At 35.4% G+C, this 15,810-nt stretch overlaps 1 protein-coding gene across 9 annotated transcripts in view; it reads left to right on the top strand.

The window, feature by feature from the left end:
* Positions 1-13,960, top strand: part of LOC127859331 (glutamate decarboxylase 1-like) — a 77,395-nt gene extending 63,435 nt beyond the window's left edge. For 4 of the 9 annotated variants that reach the window (XM_052396670.1, XM_052396671.1, XM_052396673.1 and 1 more), the window contains exon 17: positions 2,704-4,899. In XM_052396670.1, coding sequence (XP_052252630.1) covers positions 2,704-2,880 — 177 coding nt within the window. In that variant the 3' untranslated portion in view covers positions 2,881-4,899. Of the gene's footprint in view, positions 1-2,703; positions 4,900-13,936 lie in introns of those variants that run through there. The other 5 variants (XR_008039318.1, XR_008039317.1, XR_008039314.1 and 2 more) reach the window with 5 other exon arrangements.
* Positions 13,961-15,810: the final 1,850 nt, after the last annotated feature.

Below are 15,810 nucleotides of genomic sequence, written 5' to 3'. Positions count from 1 at the left end.
CAAGGTCACAGTGACTCGAAACAGTAAAATGGTTTCCGGATGATAACTCAAGAATAATTAGGCCTAGGATCATGAAACTTCATAGGTACATTGATCATGACTGGCAGATGACCCCTATTGATTTTCAGGTCACAGTGACAAAAAATGTATTCACACAATGGCTGCCACTACAACTGACAGCCACTATGGGGGGCATGCATGTTTTACAAACAGCTCTTGTTAATTTTAAATAACATTATGTGGCTACAGACCCAATCAATCTAAATATACTTAAGATACTTGGATAGACATCCTTAAAAAGCTTTTTGACGCAACCACACATGTCAACCATTTTAAAATAAGTATATTACTATTGTAATTTCCAATCATTGAAACCGGCATCACGTGTTAAGCACAAATAAGCACATGCTTTTTATGTCCCCCACTATAGTAGTGGGGGACATATTGTTTTTGCCCTGTCTGTTGGTTGGTTGGTTGGTTGGTCTGTTTGCGCCAACTTTAACATTTTGCAATAACTTTTGCTATATTGAATATAGCAACTTGATATTTTGCATGCATGTGTATCTCATGGAGCTGCACATTTTAAGTGGTGAAAGGTCAAGGTCATCCTTCAAGGTCAGAGGTCAAATATATGTGGCCAAAATCGCCCATTTTATGAATACTTTTCCAGTATTGAAGATAGCAACTTGATATTTGGCATGCATGTGTATCTCATGGAGCTGCACATTTTGAGTGGTGAAAGGTCAAGGTCATCCTTCAAGGTCAGAGGTCAAATATATGTGGCCCAAATCGCTTATTAGCTCATCTATTTTTTGGAAAAAAATATGAGCTATTGTCATCACCTTGGCGTCTGCGTCGGCGTGGGCATTCGGTTAAGTTTTACGTTTAGGTCCACTTTCCTCACAAAGTATCAATGCTATTGCATTCAAACTTGGTACACTTACTTACTATCATGAGGGGACTGGGCAAGCAAAGTTAGACAACTCTGGCGTGCATTTTGACAGAATTATGTGCCCTTTTTATACTTAGAAAATTGAAAATTTTGGTTAAGTTTTGTGTTTAGGTCCATTTTAGTCCTTAAGTATCAAAGTTATTGCTTTCATACTTGCAACACTTACTAACTATCATAAGGGGACTTTGCAGGCAAAGTAATGTAACTCTGACTGGCATTTTGACAGAATTATGTGCCCTTTTTATACTTAGAAAATGGAAAATTTGGTTAAGTTTTGTGTTCAGGTCCACTTTATTCCTACAGTATCAAAGCTATTGCTTTCATACTTGCAACACTTATTTACTATCATAAGGGGACTGTGCAGGCAAAGTTATGTAACTCTGACTGGCATTTGGACGGAATTATGGGCCCTTTATACATAGAAAATTGAAAATTTGGTTCAGTTTTGTGTTTTGGTCCACTTTACCCCAAAAGTATCATAGATATTGCTTTCATACTTGGAACACTCGCAAACTATCATAAGGGTACAGTAAAACGACAAGTTGCATAACTCTGGTCGTCATTTTTACGGAATTATGGCCCTTTTTTGACTAAGTTACTTTGAATATATGGTTAAATTTTGTGTTTCGATCCACTTTACTTCTAAAGTATCAAGGCTATAGCTTTCAAACTTCAAATACTTTAATGCTATCATGAGGTTACTGTACCTGGCAAGTTGAATTTTACCTTGACCTTTGAATGACCTTGACTCTCAAGGGTCAAATTATTAAATTTTGCTAAAATTGCCATAACTTTTTTTATGATTAAATTTGATTGATACTTTGACAAAACTACTCTTACCTGACATACCACAATAGACTCCATCCAAACCATCCCCCGTGCCCTCCGCCCCCCCCCCCCCCCCCCCCGAATCCCCCCCTTAATTTTTTTTAAGATCATCTCACAAATGACCTCCACACCCTCACACTATACCCCCCCCCCCAATTTATTTTTAACGGTTAAAAAACACAATATTTATTTTTATTATTTTATGTTTGAAATACCGTCTAACCATCGCACCCAATAATTCCCCCCCCCCCCCGAATCCCCCCCTATTTTTTTTTAAGATCATCTCACAAATGACCACCACACCCTCACACTATACCCCCCACCACACCCCCGCCCCAATTTTTTTTTTGGAAACGGTTAAAAAACACAAATATTTATTTTTATTATTTTATGTTTGGAATAATGTCCAACCATCGCACCCAAGATCCCCCCCCACCCCCATCCCCCTCCCCGATTTTTTGTGTGCATTTTTTTCACATTTTTGGAAGATAATGTAATAAATGTCCACACCCCCACACTATTCACCCCTCTTCACTCCACCCCTCCCTCCTTTGTGCTTGAAAATGAGTCCCTTCACCTTAAAAAAGAAAATAGATGAGCGGTCTGCACCCGCAAAGCGGTGCTCTTGTTTTATGAATACTTTTGCAATATTGAAGATGGCTACTTGATATTTGGCATGCATGTGTACCTCATGGAGCTGCACATTTTGAGTGGTGAAAGGTCAAGGTCATCCTTCAAGGTCAGAGGTCAAATATATGTGGCCCAAATCGCTTATTTTATGAATACTTTTGCAATATTGAAGATAGCAACTTGATATTTGGTATGCATGTGTATCTCATGGAGCTGCACATTTTGAGTGGTGAAAGGTCACTATTACATAAATGTATATCATATACAGCCTTCATTTTCTACCTTCTTGTCAGCTGACCGCCACCCTTAAGGGGCGTATGATGGTGAAGGGTTCGATGATGCTGCAGTACCAGCCGCTGGGGCAGCTGCCAAACTTCTTCCGGATCGCGTTCTCCAACCCTGCCATCACCACCGCCGATCTGGATTTTGTGGTGCAGGAGCTTGTTGATCTCGCAGAACAGATTGATTAGATCTGACGGTTTGCCACTCATTAGCTTGGCATTCGTAAAATTTAGTTACGAATTGCAACTAATTGATGTGACATTCATTCAAATTTGGAACTGTTTGTATATGTTCCATTTCCAAAAATAGTAGACTTTGGTTTAAAATTAGTTTCAACTGACAGTTTGTGTTTATTTATGATCAGACTGGTTAGTTCTTACGTATGATATCATTTGAAAGTTGCGGCTTTCGTGAATGTTAGGTTGTAGTCGTTTAGTTTTCTTTATTTGTTAATTTATAGATCTGAAATATTTTATGATCTTTTATTTGAGATATATTGTTTTGCTAGAAATGAATATTATGTCTTCTTTAAAGTCATAAACATGACTTTAAAGTATTTTTATGCCCCCGGATCGATAGATTGGGGGTATATTGTTTTTGGCCTGTCTGTCTGTCGTTCTGTCCCAAAACTTTAACCTAACAGTAAAGTTTTGCAATAACTTTTGAAATATTGAACATAGCAACTTGATATATTGCATGCATGTGTATCTCATGGAGCTGCACATTTTGAGTGGTGAAAGGTCAAGGTATTCCTATAAGGTCAAAGGTCGATAATTTTATACTTTAATATATTAAAGTTTTGCAATAACTTTTGAAATATTGAACATAGCAACTTGATATTTGGCATGCATGTGTATCTCATGGAGCTGCACATTTAGAGTGGTGAAAGGTCAAAGTCAAGGTCATCCTTCAAGGTCAAAGGTCAAAAATTTAAAACTTTAATATAGTAAAGTTTTGCAATAACTTTTGAAATATGGAACATAGCAACTTGATATTTGGCATGCATGTGTATCTCATGGAGCTGCACATTTTGAGTGGTGAAAGGTCAAGGTCATCCTTCAAGGTCAAAGGTCGAAAATTAAAAACTTTAATATAGTAAAGTTTTGCAATAACTTTTGAAATATTGAACATAGCAACTTGATATTTGGCATGCATGTGTATCTCATGGAGCTGCACATTTTGAGTGGTGAAAGGTCAAATTCATCCTTCAAGGTCAAAGGTCGGATATTTAAAACTTTAATATAATACAGTTTTGCAATAACTTTTGAAATATTGAACATAGCAACTTGATATTTGGCATGCATGTGTATCTCATGGAGCTGCACATTTTGAGTGGTGAAAGGTCAAGGTCAAAGGTCACAAAAAAAGCGGTGCATTAGGGGGCATTGTGTTTCTGACAAACACATCTCTTGTTTGAAAATTGTTTTCTACAAAACGGTTTGAAGTTTAAGTAAGCATTTCTGTAAGTGTTCAGTGCAATTTACTTTTATTTTTAAAGACTTATGATTGTGTGTTCAGATCTAATTTAATCTAGCTGTTATTATCCTTCATTTGTTTTTGTTTCATTTTAAGATTCCCACTATATTGGCTGCTTTTAGCAGATTGTTTATTTAAATCGGAGTGAATTCGCTTTATTGACACTATCAAAGACTATGTTAAAAGTATTCTTTCAAAGTTTTTGCTGGAACTCCGAAAGTTCACCATTAAAGATGATTTGTCTCCATAATATGCACCGTTGTATGGATATCAATATTTATTCATATTTCAAGCTCAGGTGAGTGCAAAATCATGTCATGACATGTTGAGTATCATTCGTCTATGATGTTAAAGAGATCTTTTTTATTGTATGGCCTATTTCTATTACCAATTATGTTAAACATTAAACCAGCATGGAAATAAAAGTGTTCTTTTGTATTTTACCAAATGATATTCTCGTTATCCAGCCACGTGCAATAGCAAAGTGTATTTATTAGTCAATAGTTATAACAATTTGTTCGATGAATTTTCTTTATATATTGACATGTATAACGTGGAGTGTTAACATACTAAAACTTAACTTTGAACAGCAATGTGCCGAATGTAAACAGCTTTACTTGTGAATTAAATGATGAAAATGTCAACCTTTATTGTCATGATATATCATTTGGAATGCATGACAACACATTTTGTTTAAAAATAAATGTTTGTATCAAACGATGAACTCCAAACATATTTTGTTACAATTAACGTCAAGGTTTATTACAAGCGCCAACATGTAGAGGTTTTGGATTTTAACGTGTACTGCACGTTGCGGTTACTGTTTGCCCAGTGTTGGAGGTTCTATACCACTGATGTGTACCGGTAATTTACGTTGTGGATACTGCTTGCCCAGTTTTGTAGGTTCTGTACCACTGATGTGTACCGGTAATTCACGTTGCAGTTACTGCTTGCCCAGTGTTGGAGGTTCTGTACCACTGATGTGTACCGGTAATTCACGTTGCGGATACTGCTTGCCCAGTGTTGGAGGTTCTGTACCACTGATGTGTACCGGTAATTCATGTTGCGGTTACTGCTTGCCCAGTGTTGGAGGTTCTGTACCACTGATGTGTACCGGTAATTCACATTGCGGCTACTGCTTGCCCAGTGTCGGAGGTTCTGTATCCCTGATTAACAAATAGGTTCTGGGGGCATGTTAAAATCGCACCGTCAGTCAGTCAGTTAGTCCGTCCTGATTAGTTTCCGCTCAATAAGTCAAGCAATTGTCATCCGATCTTCACCAAACTTCATGAAAATGTGTAAGGCAATAACATCTTGGTCAAGTTCGATAATCAGCCAAATTGACCTAGACACTCTTAAGTTACGGCCCTTGAATCATCGTAAAATTGGTTTTTTCTCGTTTCCGCTCAATAACTTGAGCAATTGTTATCAGATCTTCACCAAACTTCATGAAAATGTGCAAGGCAATAACATCTAAGTCAAGTTCAATAATCAGCCGAATCGACACAGACACTGCTGAGTTACGGCCCTTGAATCATCGTAAAATTGGTTTTTTCTCGTTTCCGCTCAATAACTTGAGCAATTGTTATCAGATTTTCACCAAACTTCATGAAAATGTGCAAGGCAATAACATCTAAGTCAAGTTCAATAATCAGCCGAATCGACACAGACACTGCTGAGTTACGGCCCTTGAATCATCGTAAAATTTGTTTTTGTTTTCTCGTTTCTGCTCAATAACTCGATCAAATTTCATAGCATCTTTACCAAACTTCATGAAAATGTGTAAGGCAATAATATCTAGGTCAAGTTTGATAATCAGCCAAATTGACCCAGACACTCCTGAGTTACGGCCCTTGGATCATCGTAAAATTGTTTTTTTTTCTTGTTTCCGCTCAATAACTCGAGCAAATGTCATAGGATCTTCGCCACACTTCATGAAAATGTGTAAGGCAATAACATCTAGGTCAAGTTCGATAATCAGCCAAATTGACCAAGACACTCCTGAGTTACGACCCTTGAATCATTGAAAAATTGAGTTTTTTTCTCGTTTCCGATAAGCTTCATAAAAATGTGTAAGACAATAAAATCTAGGTTAAGTTTGATGATCAGCCAACTTTACTCAGGCACTCTTGAGTTACGGCCCTTGGATAATCATAAAATTGGATATTTTCTTGTTTCCACTCAATAACTCAAGCAAATGTCATAGGATCTTCGCCACACTTCATGAAAATGTGTAAGGCAATAACATCTAGGTCAAGTTCGATAATCAGCCAAATTGACCAAGACACTCCTGAGTAACGGTCCTTGAATCATCGAAAAATTGAGGTTTTTTCTCGTTTCCGCTAAACTTCATAAAAATGTGTAAGAAAGTAAAATCTAGGTTAAGTTTGATAATCAGCCAAATTTACCCCGGCACGCTTGAGTTACGGACCTTGAATCATAAAAAAATCGCGTTTCCGCTCGAAAAATGCTCAAAACTTCTATGTTGCTTCAGATGTAACCTGCATATTTGGAATGCATGTGTATACGGACAAGGCCTTTCCATACTCACAATGTTTGGCCCCTTTGACCTTGACCTTGAACTTAGGGTCCGCGTTTAGATTGCGAAATCTGCGTTTAGCTTTCGAACAAGCTTTTTTTGGGGGCATATGTCTTCCGATGGAGACCGCTCTTGTTCCTAATATGGCCATAGTAAAACCTTGTTAACACTCTAGAGGCCACATTTATTTTCCGATCTTCATTAAACTTGCTCAGATGATTTGTCCCAATGATATCTTGGATGAGTTCAAAAATGGTAACCTTGGCTTGAAAAACATGGCTGCCAAGGGGCGGGGCATTTTTCCTTATATGGCTATATATGGCTAAAGTAAAATCTTGTTAACTTTCTAGTTTGCTCAATCTTCATAAAATTCGGTCAGAACATTTGTTTCCTGTGTAGTAAAGTTTGGGTTTATTATGTCACTATTATGTGACATTAACTGTATTATGTAATTTTTCATAACACAGAATTTTCATAGTTAACCTAACTGTTTTAGTCATTAACACTTATGATAAGCCTTTCAACTAAGAGATAAATGAAAGAAAGACAACATGTACATGATTTTGCTGTATTTATGCAGTATTTATCTCCCTTGTTTAACCTGGTTCAGTAATCTATTTTTAGTTCTGCTCTGGAATTTGGGAAGATCATTGATAAATGCACTGTTCTGAGGGAAAATTGACTACTCTGCCATTGATCTCTTCTGAACTGTATAAAATAAGCTGTTTTGGCTGATTTAAAATCCTCTTGATGCTTTCTTGAAAACTTAACAGCTCTTGAAAAAGGTTGGAATTTTGAAATAATTAAACTCTAAATTATTTTTAACACCAGCATCAAGACATTTTGGCATTATTTTCTAAATTATTCTTATTATTTAGATTATTTTTATTTGGCATTTTCTAAATTAGAAAGACTATTCTATTTCAATAACTTTAGTAAATTTTTCTTAATTTTACATTTGATTCACTAAAGTTTCCTAATCTCCATAAATATTGTTCTTTTGATTAAATTAGACCTATTTTGTAAACTAGATTTTTGAAGCACTTTCTAGACTAACAGTAACTTATATTTATATCAGGTTTTTTGACAGATTTTGAACTTCTTTTTACATTCATTAAGGTATTTGCTCTATGTTGTTCATTTTTGTAACAATACTTAGATTCTTGGCTTGTACCTGTTCTTAATTTTCTGTCATTGTTCTTCATTTTCCGAGTTCTTGGAATAAAAATTAGTTGTTTTTTTTGGTTAAAGCTGCCTTGGTTTTCACTTATAAATAAATTCTTTGAGTGTATTTAGGCGTCCCTGACTGAACGCCTTTAGTTAATTGAATTACAACCAGTCAGTATAGTCATCCTGACTGGAAGTAAGAGGTCGTCAAATAAATATTACATTACATAAGTGCTCGCAAAGTTACATAACTTGTAACCGTCCTGTGACCGGTTCAAAGGCGTAAGCGAAGGAGACTACACTTCCACACCTGGATAGGACAGTTGAGTTCGATAATGGTCTGAATCGGTAAAAAAAACATGGACGCAAGGGGGGGGGGGGGGGGTGGTTCTTTTTCCTTATGTTTACCGTATATAGTAAAAAAGCTTGTGAACACTCTAGAAGTCACATGTTTTGCCTAATCATCATGAAATTTTGTCCAAACATTAGTTATGTGGATGTCTCGGACGAGTTTAAAATGGTCATGATAAGTGAAAAAAATGGCTGCCAGTGAGTGGGGCAGTTTTCTTTATATGTATATAGTGACAACATGTGAACAGTCTAGAAGACACATTTTTTTCCCAATCTTCATAAAATATGGACATATTTGGAAGAGTTAAAAAATGGTTCAGGTCTGTTAAAAAACATGGCCGCCAAGGGGCCATTTGTTGTTCATTCTTCATGATACTTGGTTAGAACATTTGTTCCATTGATATCTTGGGCTGCAAAGAACAGGTCATTTCTTTTTATCTCAGGTGAGCGACTTTGGGCCTTTCAGGCCCTCTTGTGTCAACGAGTTTCGTTTAGTTTGTTCGAAAAAAAAAGAAATGTGGCAAAACGGTGTAAATAGGGATTATGTAACTCTGACATTCGGTATCCAGAAAGATTTCCAATGCGGAAATGCGGTCTTGACAAGAGCGAGTGGAAGCTTCAATGTGTAGAATTACCGAGATCCCCCTTATAGAACATGAATTTATTTCAAAAACTGGAAATGTCATATAAGCAATAACTAAGCATTATTAAGTATGAATTATATCACGTGTGCATGTAAAATAATAGAGAATATTAGTACCCACTTTGCGTAACTTAAAGAAATCCCCGTTATAAATGTCATGACATGTTGAGTATCATTCGTCTATGTTGTTAAATAGATCTTTTTTATTGCATGGCCTATTTCTATTACCAATTATGTTAAACATCAAACCAGCATGGAAATAAAAGTGTTCTTTTGTATTTTACCACATAATATTCTCGTTATCCAGCCACCGTGCAATAGCAAAGTGTATTTATAAGTCAATAATTATAACAATTTGTTCGATGAATTTTCTTTATATATTGACATGAATGACATGGAGTGTTAACATAATCAAACTAAACTTTGAACAGCAATGTGCAGAATGTAAACAGCTTTACATGTGAATTTAATGATGAAAATGTCTTTACCTTTATTGTCATGATATATCATTTGGAATGCATGACAACAAATTTTGTTTAAAAATAAATGTTTGTATCGAACGATGAGCTCCAAACATATTTTGTTATAATTAACGTCTTGGTTTATTACTAGCGCCAACATGCAGAGGTGATGGATTTTAACGTGTAATGCACGTTGCGGTTACTGTTTGCCCAGTATTGGAGGTTCTCTACGTTGCGGTTACTGTTTGCCCAGTATTGGAGGTTCTCTACCACTGATTGTGTACCGGTTATTTACGTTACGGTTACTGCTTGCCAAGTGTTGGAGGTTCTGTATCCCTGATAAACGAATTGACGTTTGTGTCCCCTGGTCATTGGTTCTATCCACCAAGGAAGAATTGCACAAACTTTACAGTTTAACAGAGTGACGCATTTACAAATACAATATTGTTCGTCTTTCTGACAGAGGCATGAAGCGATAGATTACCTGAAGGTCGTTATGGTAGCAGAAGCGTCATTGGAGGAATGAAACAAATCCAGAAGAGACGCAGACTCGCTAGGTTTTCTATAAAACTTGATATTAATTGTTGACCACTTGAGACTCTACTGCGACCATATTTCGACACGTCGAGAAGGTTGTTGAAACATATATCTCCAACGGAGTACCCACTGCGGTGTCAGAACGTTTGTTTACGACAGTCTAAAGTCTGACAGCCTGTGCGATGTTTACAGTTCACCAAGCGCCCGTTTAAAGAATTAATTTCGTTTCATTCGTGTCACTTCCACGATGTTGGCCTATTTTTACGCGAACAATACGCAGGCAGGCTAGGCTGACAACGGTTTTCCATTACGTCAATCATAAAACCGTTGCGGTTTCGCTATAGAAACGCAGATTACGTTGTGGGGACTTGATCGCCGACGTTAGAGACGACTTTGTGTGTACATGGTTCCATTATCGTTTTACCTGCATCGTGTGTACTTTTCAAATAAAAAATGCAATTCGATGTCTAAATTCATATTTACTATATTTTATTTTATTTTTTAATATTTAATATTTTAATATTACCTGTTTGTGTTCGTTTGCAAATTAAACACGTACCAGGTGCCGCGTAGTGTCTCAGCGCAGCTACAAGCCTGATGGGCTGTGGAAACAAATCATGAACCATTTAGCAGTACGTCTTTTAATTTGCGCAAGTGTATCAATATAAAATAAATGTCGGAGTAGTTTCTTATGCAATCGTTGATTTATCGAGTTTGGAATAAAAATAGCAACAAAAAGCATTTTATTTGAAAGATCGACACAACGCAATGTTGGCATACCCAGATAGCGATGATAAACATTTACATGTATGATGATTTGTTTCATATATAAATGGACACGCAGTGAACTTGCCAAACAGTACATGTGACACAGTAAACACATATTTTAAACACAACTCACGAACGCACAACCTAAGAACACTACTGTATAGAACTGTGGTCTTTGCATTGGAACAGTCGATACACAGCAATTTTATTAAGTGTACTTACATCGAGAAAAATAACATACGACATTGTTTCATTTGTCCACGGCGGGGTTCACATGATAAATGATGGCAATCTTAAGTTTTTGACGACTTCGAAGCATATCCTGACTCAATAGACGTGATATAGACGATGTAATTACCTTCAGTAAATCGTTTTGGCAATTATTGAATACTTAATAAATTGTTTATACTATAATATATGTATTGTGTAGGTTGTGAACAAATAACAATAAGTAAACGATAGTGTGCACATGTCAATTTTTGCCCTTGATAATTTCATACCTAATTCAGAAGTCCTTTTTTACCTTTTATACACCTAATTGTTTCAACATTACGTTAACGCATAGAAACATTGTATTTCTTGATATAGGTGATGAAATTTGCTGGAAAAAGCGGCATATTTTATTACCATCTACACACCAAAGATGTTTCAACAGAGATGTTGATGGCGATGATGATCGCTATACCGATAACGGCCTTTCGTATGATGTTACGCTTGAACGTAATCACTCATAATAATTTTGTTTAAAACAAACCGATATATCTGAAGATTGAATGATCCAAGTTTAGAGACCTGATCATAATCATAGATTGTTGTAATTGCACACGTTTAAAGCTTTCATCATAGATCAAACGTGTGTTCCCTATCTTTTTAATCTTTTACACCATTTATTTATTGCATCTTTGTATTCCATCCGTTATGCATAACGGCTTTAGTATCACAATTGGACATCGCTATACCGATAACCGTTTTCCAGCTCGATCAATTGGTTTAACTTTGTCATTAAATTCATTTATGCCATTGTGGCTTCATTTATTTTTTATCTTTGTGACATAAAGCTTGTTGCGATGCCATTCTGTTTCACCACTTTCATTATCGCCATGAAACTTCAATTGCTGTCATCGTGCATTATTTCTTTATTTTTGCGCCATGAAGCTGATTTCAAGTAATCCTACTTTGTGTGGTTAGTTTTGCATCATTAGTTTTATCATTCTTCATCGCTTTATTGGTATGAACTATAACTCCTGGAGAATTTTGTTGTAACTCTAGCGTTATCGCTGTGTTGTCAAACGCAAGGAGTGTTGCGTCAGTTTGTATGATTTTTTTCCTAACAATAGATGTCGTCGAAATTTTGTCAGCAAATAAACTTACAAACTATGTGAACAATGAAATAAAAGCACAGGGTCACGGACCTTATTTTGATTGTGTTTTCAATAACGTAACATGCGCTCGGCATTAAAAATAAAACTGTGAAATTTCTTGTTTTTTTTAAATTATAATCAATGATACTGAAACTCGCAATTTATGTTTGTAAGCTTAAGTGCAATAATTTATATCGAATGAAACAACAATTACAAATAATATACATTGAATTACATACATGTTAAGAAATCGTCTCTTTTTTACAATTTCTATATGACCGATACAAATAATACTTTTCATACATGAGATTGTAAATAGCCACCCAATGACACAATTGGAATAATCAACTTTTCTAAGCGCAATATTCCGTATGCACAACACTCTTTTCTTAAAAATGTTATGCATTCGTTACAAAGTAATTTTTCCTGAACTTCACATAAGGCTATATAAACGAGGCCCCCATTTTATGTTTTGGTATTCATATTTTGAATATCTTTTATTTGTTCAGTAAATGTGTGATAAGTGTGAGTAGTGTTGAAAGTAATTCTGACCAGCCGAAAGTCACAATTTTGGCAGACCCGTTATATTGCGAGTTGCTTGCATACTTAAAGAAAAAAGACACCAGAATGGATAGTATAGAGTAGTATTGAATAGAGAAAAACTACATACTCTCGAAGAAGTAAAACAGAAGGTAAGCAGTACTGAGTCTGAACTGAAAAAGTTTGTGACGGTGGTCGATATTAAAAATCGGATGTTGGGGAAGCAGGTTGCAAAGAATGAGGAAAAAACTGAGAGTATAGACTTTGCTCTGAGTATGCTAAACAGATACATAACATAAAAACATAAAAAACTCGTAGGAATAGTGCTGTCATTATTTTGGATATTGATACAATTATTTGGCTAAAACTTTAACACGTATTTTTTAATATCTCAAATGATTCGTTATATATGTGCACCATATTTATAGGGTCATGGGTGTCCAGTAAACAATACATGAAATTGTAGATAACGATACAGCTTATTTTAATTTTCTGAACTTTGTAAAATGTTTGCAGGCAATCTAAAAAGCAGACTTGCAAAAAAAAATATGATTATATTTTTTGAAGACATAATTAATACTGACCTTGCTGACGATGATAACTGATAGATAACACCTTAGTTAGGGCCTCACACACTAGAGGCCACATTTATATTCCGATCTTCATGAAACTTGGTCAGAAGATTTGTTCCAATGATATCTTGGATGAGTTTGAAAATGGTAACCTTTGCTTGAAAAACATGGCTGTCAAGAGGCGGGGCACTTTTCCTTATATGGCTATATTTGGCTATAGTACAATCTTGTTAACACTCTAGAGGCCACACTTATTGTCCAATCTTCACGAAACTTGGTCAGAAGATTCATCTTTATAATATCTTAGAAGAGTTCAAAAAGGATGCCCTTTGGTTGAAAAACATGGCCGCCAGGAGGCGGGGCATTTTTCCTTATACGGCTATAGTAAAACCTTGTTAACACTCTAGAGGCCACATTTATTGTCCAATCTTCATGAAATTTGGTCAGAAGATTGGTCTCAATGATATCTTGGATGAGTTCGAAAATAATTATGTTTGCTTGAAAAACATGGCTTCCAAGGGGCGGTCTTCATGAAACTTGGTCAGAAGATTTGTCCCAATAATATCTTGTTATCTCAGGTGAGCGACTTTGAGCCTTTCAGGCCCTCTTGTTTAAATACTACAGTAGAAGATTTATTTTTCACGTCCCCCACCACTATAGTGGGGGACATATTGTTTTTGTCCTGTCTGTTGGTTGGTTGGTTTGTGTGTTTGTTTGCTCCAACAGTAACATTTTGCCATAACTTTTGCAATATTGAAGATAGCAACTTCATATTTGGCATGCGTGTGTATTTCATGGAGCTGCATATTTTGAGTGGTGAAAGGTCAAGGTCATCCTTCAAGGTCAAAGGTCAAATATATAGCTTCAAAGCGGCACAGAAGGGGACATAGTGTTTCTGACAAACATTTTAAATGAGTATTTTATTCAATGTAGTGACATTTTATCTGCCCATTTGTGTGCCTTATTTAACTGTGTGATAGTATCGAGCTTCTTTCACTACAAGTGGACAGAATGGGATATAATCAATTTGCATAAAAAGGGTACTGTAAATGATGTAAACAACTATAGAGAGATTACTCTATTAAGTTTTTTTTAGTTATTTACCACGATTTTAAATAAGCGCAGTTCGGATTTCGGAAAGAATATTCAACTCTTAATGCTATTTTTATACTGATTTCAATTGTTCAAAATTATTTAAATTAAAATAAACGTTAATATGATGTAAATGTCGATATGTTAAAATGTTTTGATACCGCAATGCATTATGGTTGAAAATGTTTAAGTCTGGTATTCAATGCAAATTATTTATAATAGTGAAGGATATTTATGCAAATGTAAAGTAACGTGATAAATCATGTTCAACTTATTCAGATTATGTTAGCCAAGCTGTTGGACTGAGGCAAGGGGAGGTAATGTCGCCGATTTTGTTTTCTTTTTATTGTTGTAGACCTTGAACTTGACCAACAAGATAACATGAACTATGGTTTAAATATGGATGATAATATATTGATTTTACTATTATTTGCTAATGACATGGCTATTTAAGGCAAGTCATTTGCTGAAGTTCAAACACATTTAGATAACTTATAGTGAAATTCTTGGGGGTTAAATATGAACACTGAATAAACAAAAATGATGGTATAGCCGGTCGGGTAGTTCCAGATCTCGGGCATTTCCGATTCAACTCTATGATTTAATTAAAATATTAGTCTAAGAGATATTGACATAAAAATATAAATGTGATTAAAGGAAAATGTGATAAATTTCAAGCAATAACAACGTTTTGCTTCTTAATTTCAACGTTGTTTTCATTGAAAATCACGCTGTGGTAACTTTTAGAGTCGTGTCATTTTACCGTCGCAGCGTCTATCTGCAACACACGTCCACAATTGAAAGACGATGTTGAAGCGCATTTCCTTGGTAAATGCTTGTAAATTTGGTATGAATTTGTTTATTTATTATTATTTTTAAAATCCTGTGAGTGATTTAAGTATATGTTATTGATTTATGGAAATAAAAGCATGGAAATTGCACCTAGTGTACATGTCAGTTGCGGATCAGCTGATTGGGGGAAAATCTTAAAACAGTTGTTTATTGTTTATTAAAATACTGTGTTTGTAATATTTTAAAGCTACAGCTACCACTAACGTTTTTGTTTATATAAAAAAAAATGAAAAGTGGCATGTTTCTCATAAATTTAATATCTTCTTTCATTGGAATTATTTAAGTATAATACTATTTTGAGACTTAAATGAGGAATACAGAGAATAAGATTGAATTTTGTTTATACTGCCTGTCTGTTCCAAAACTTTAAACTTGCTAATAAAATTAAACTTGTTGGACCTGGTTTTCCAAACTTTACATGTGCATGCATCTGATTGAGACCTATTATGCAAACCAGTAATGCGGCATTAGGTCTAAGTAACAAGGTCAAGGCTAACACATACAGTAAGCAAATGTTGCATGCATCTTGGTTTGTTTTTAAAGTATGTTTATGTGTGTAGTAATGAGTTATAATATTTAAAGGTATACCAGCGGAGTAATAATAAGGAATGTTGCAGTGATGACTTAATTGTAGACAATGACGATACACCATTCTCTTGTCCCGGGTGTGAGTAATGATAGTGATTGAAAGCCAAATATGACAGGAAATTCCAAAGTAAACCATCCGTACAAGCAGAATTTTTAAATCATAGTGTCTTT

This window comes from Dreissena polymorpha, chromosome 15 (genome assembly GCF_020536995.1).
Source record: "Dreissena polymorpha isolate Duluth1 chromosome 15, UMN_Dpol_1.0, whole genome shotgun sequence".
In the NCBI taxonomy this organism is placed as follows: domain Eukaryota; kingdom Metazoa; phylum Mollusca; class Bivalvia; order Myida; family Dreissenidae; genus Dreissena; species Dreissena polymorpha.
The sequence above is the reverse complement of the archived record's forward strand: the minus strand, read 5'-3'. Positions and strand labels throughout refer to the sequence as shown.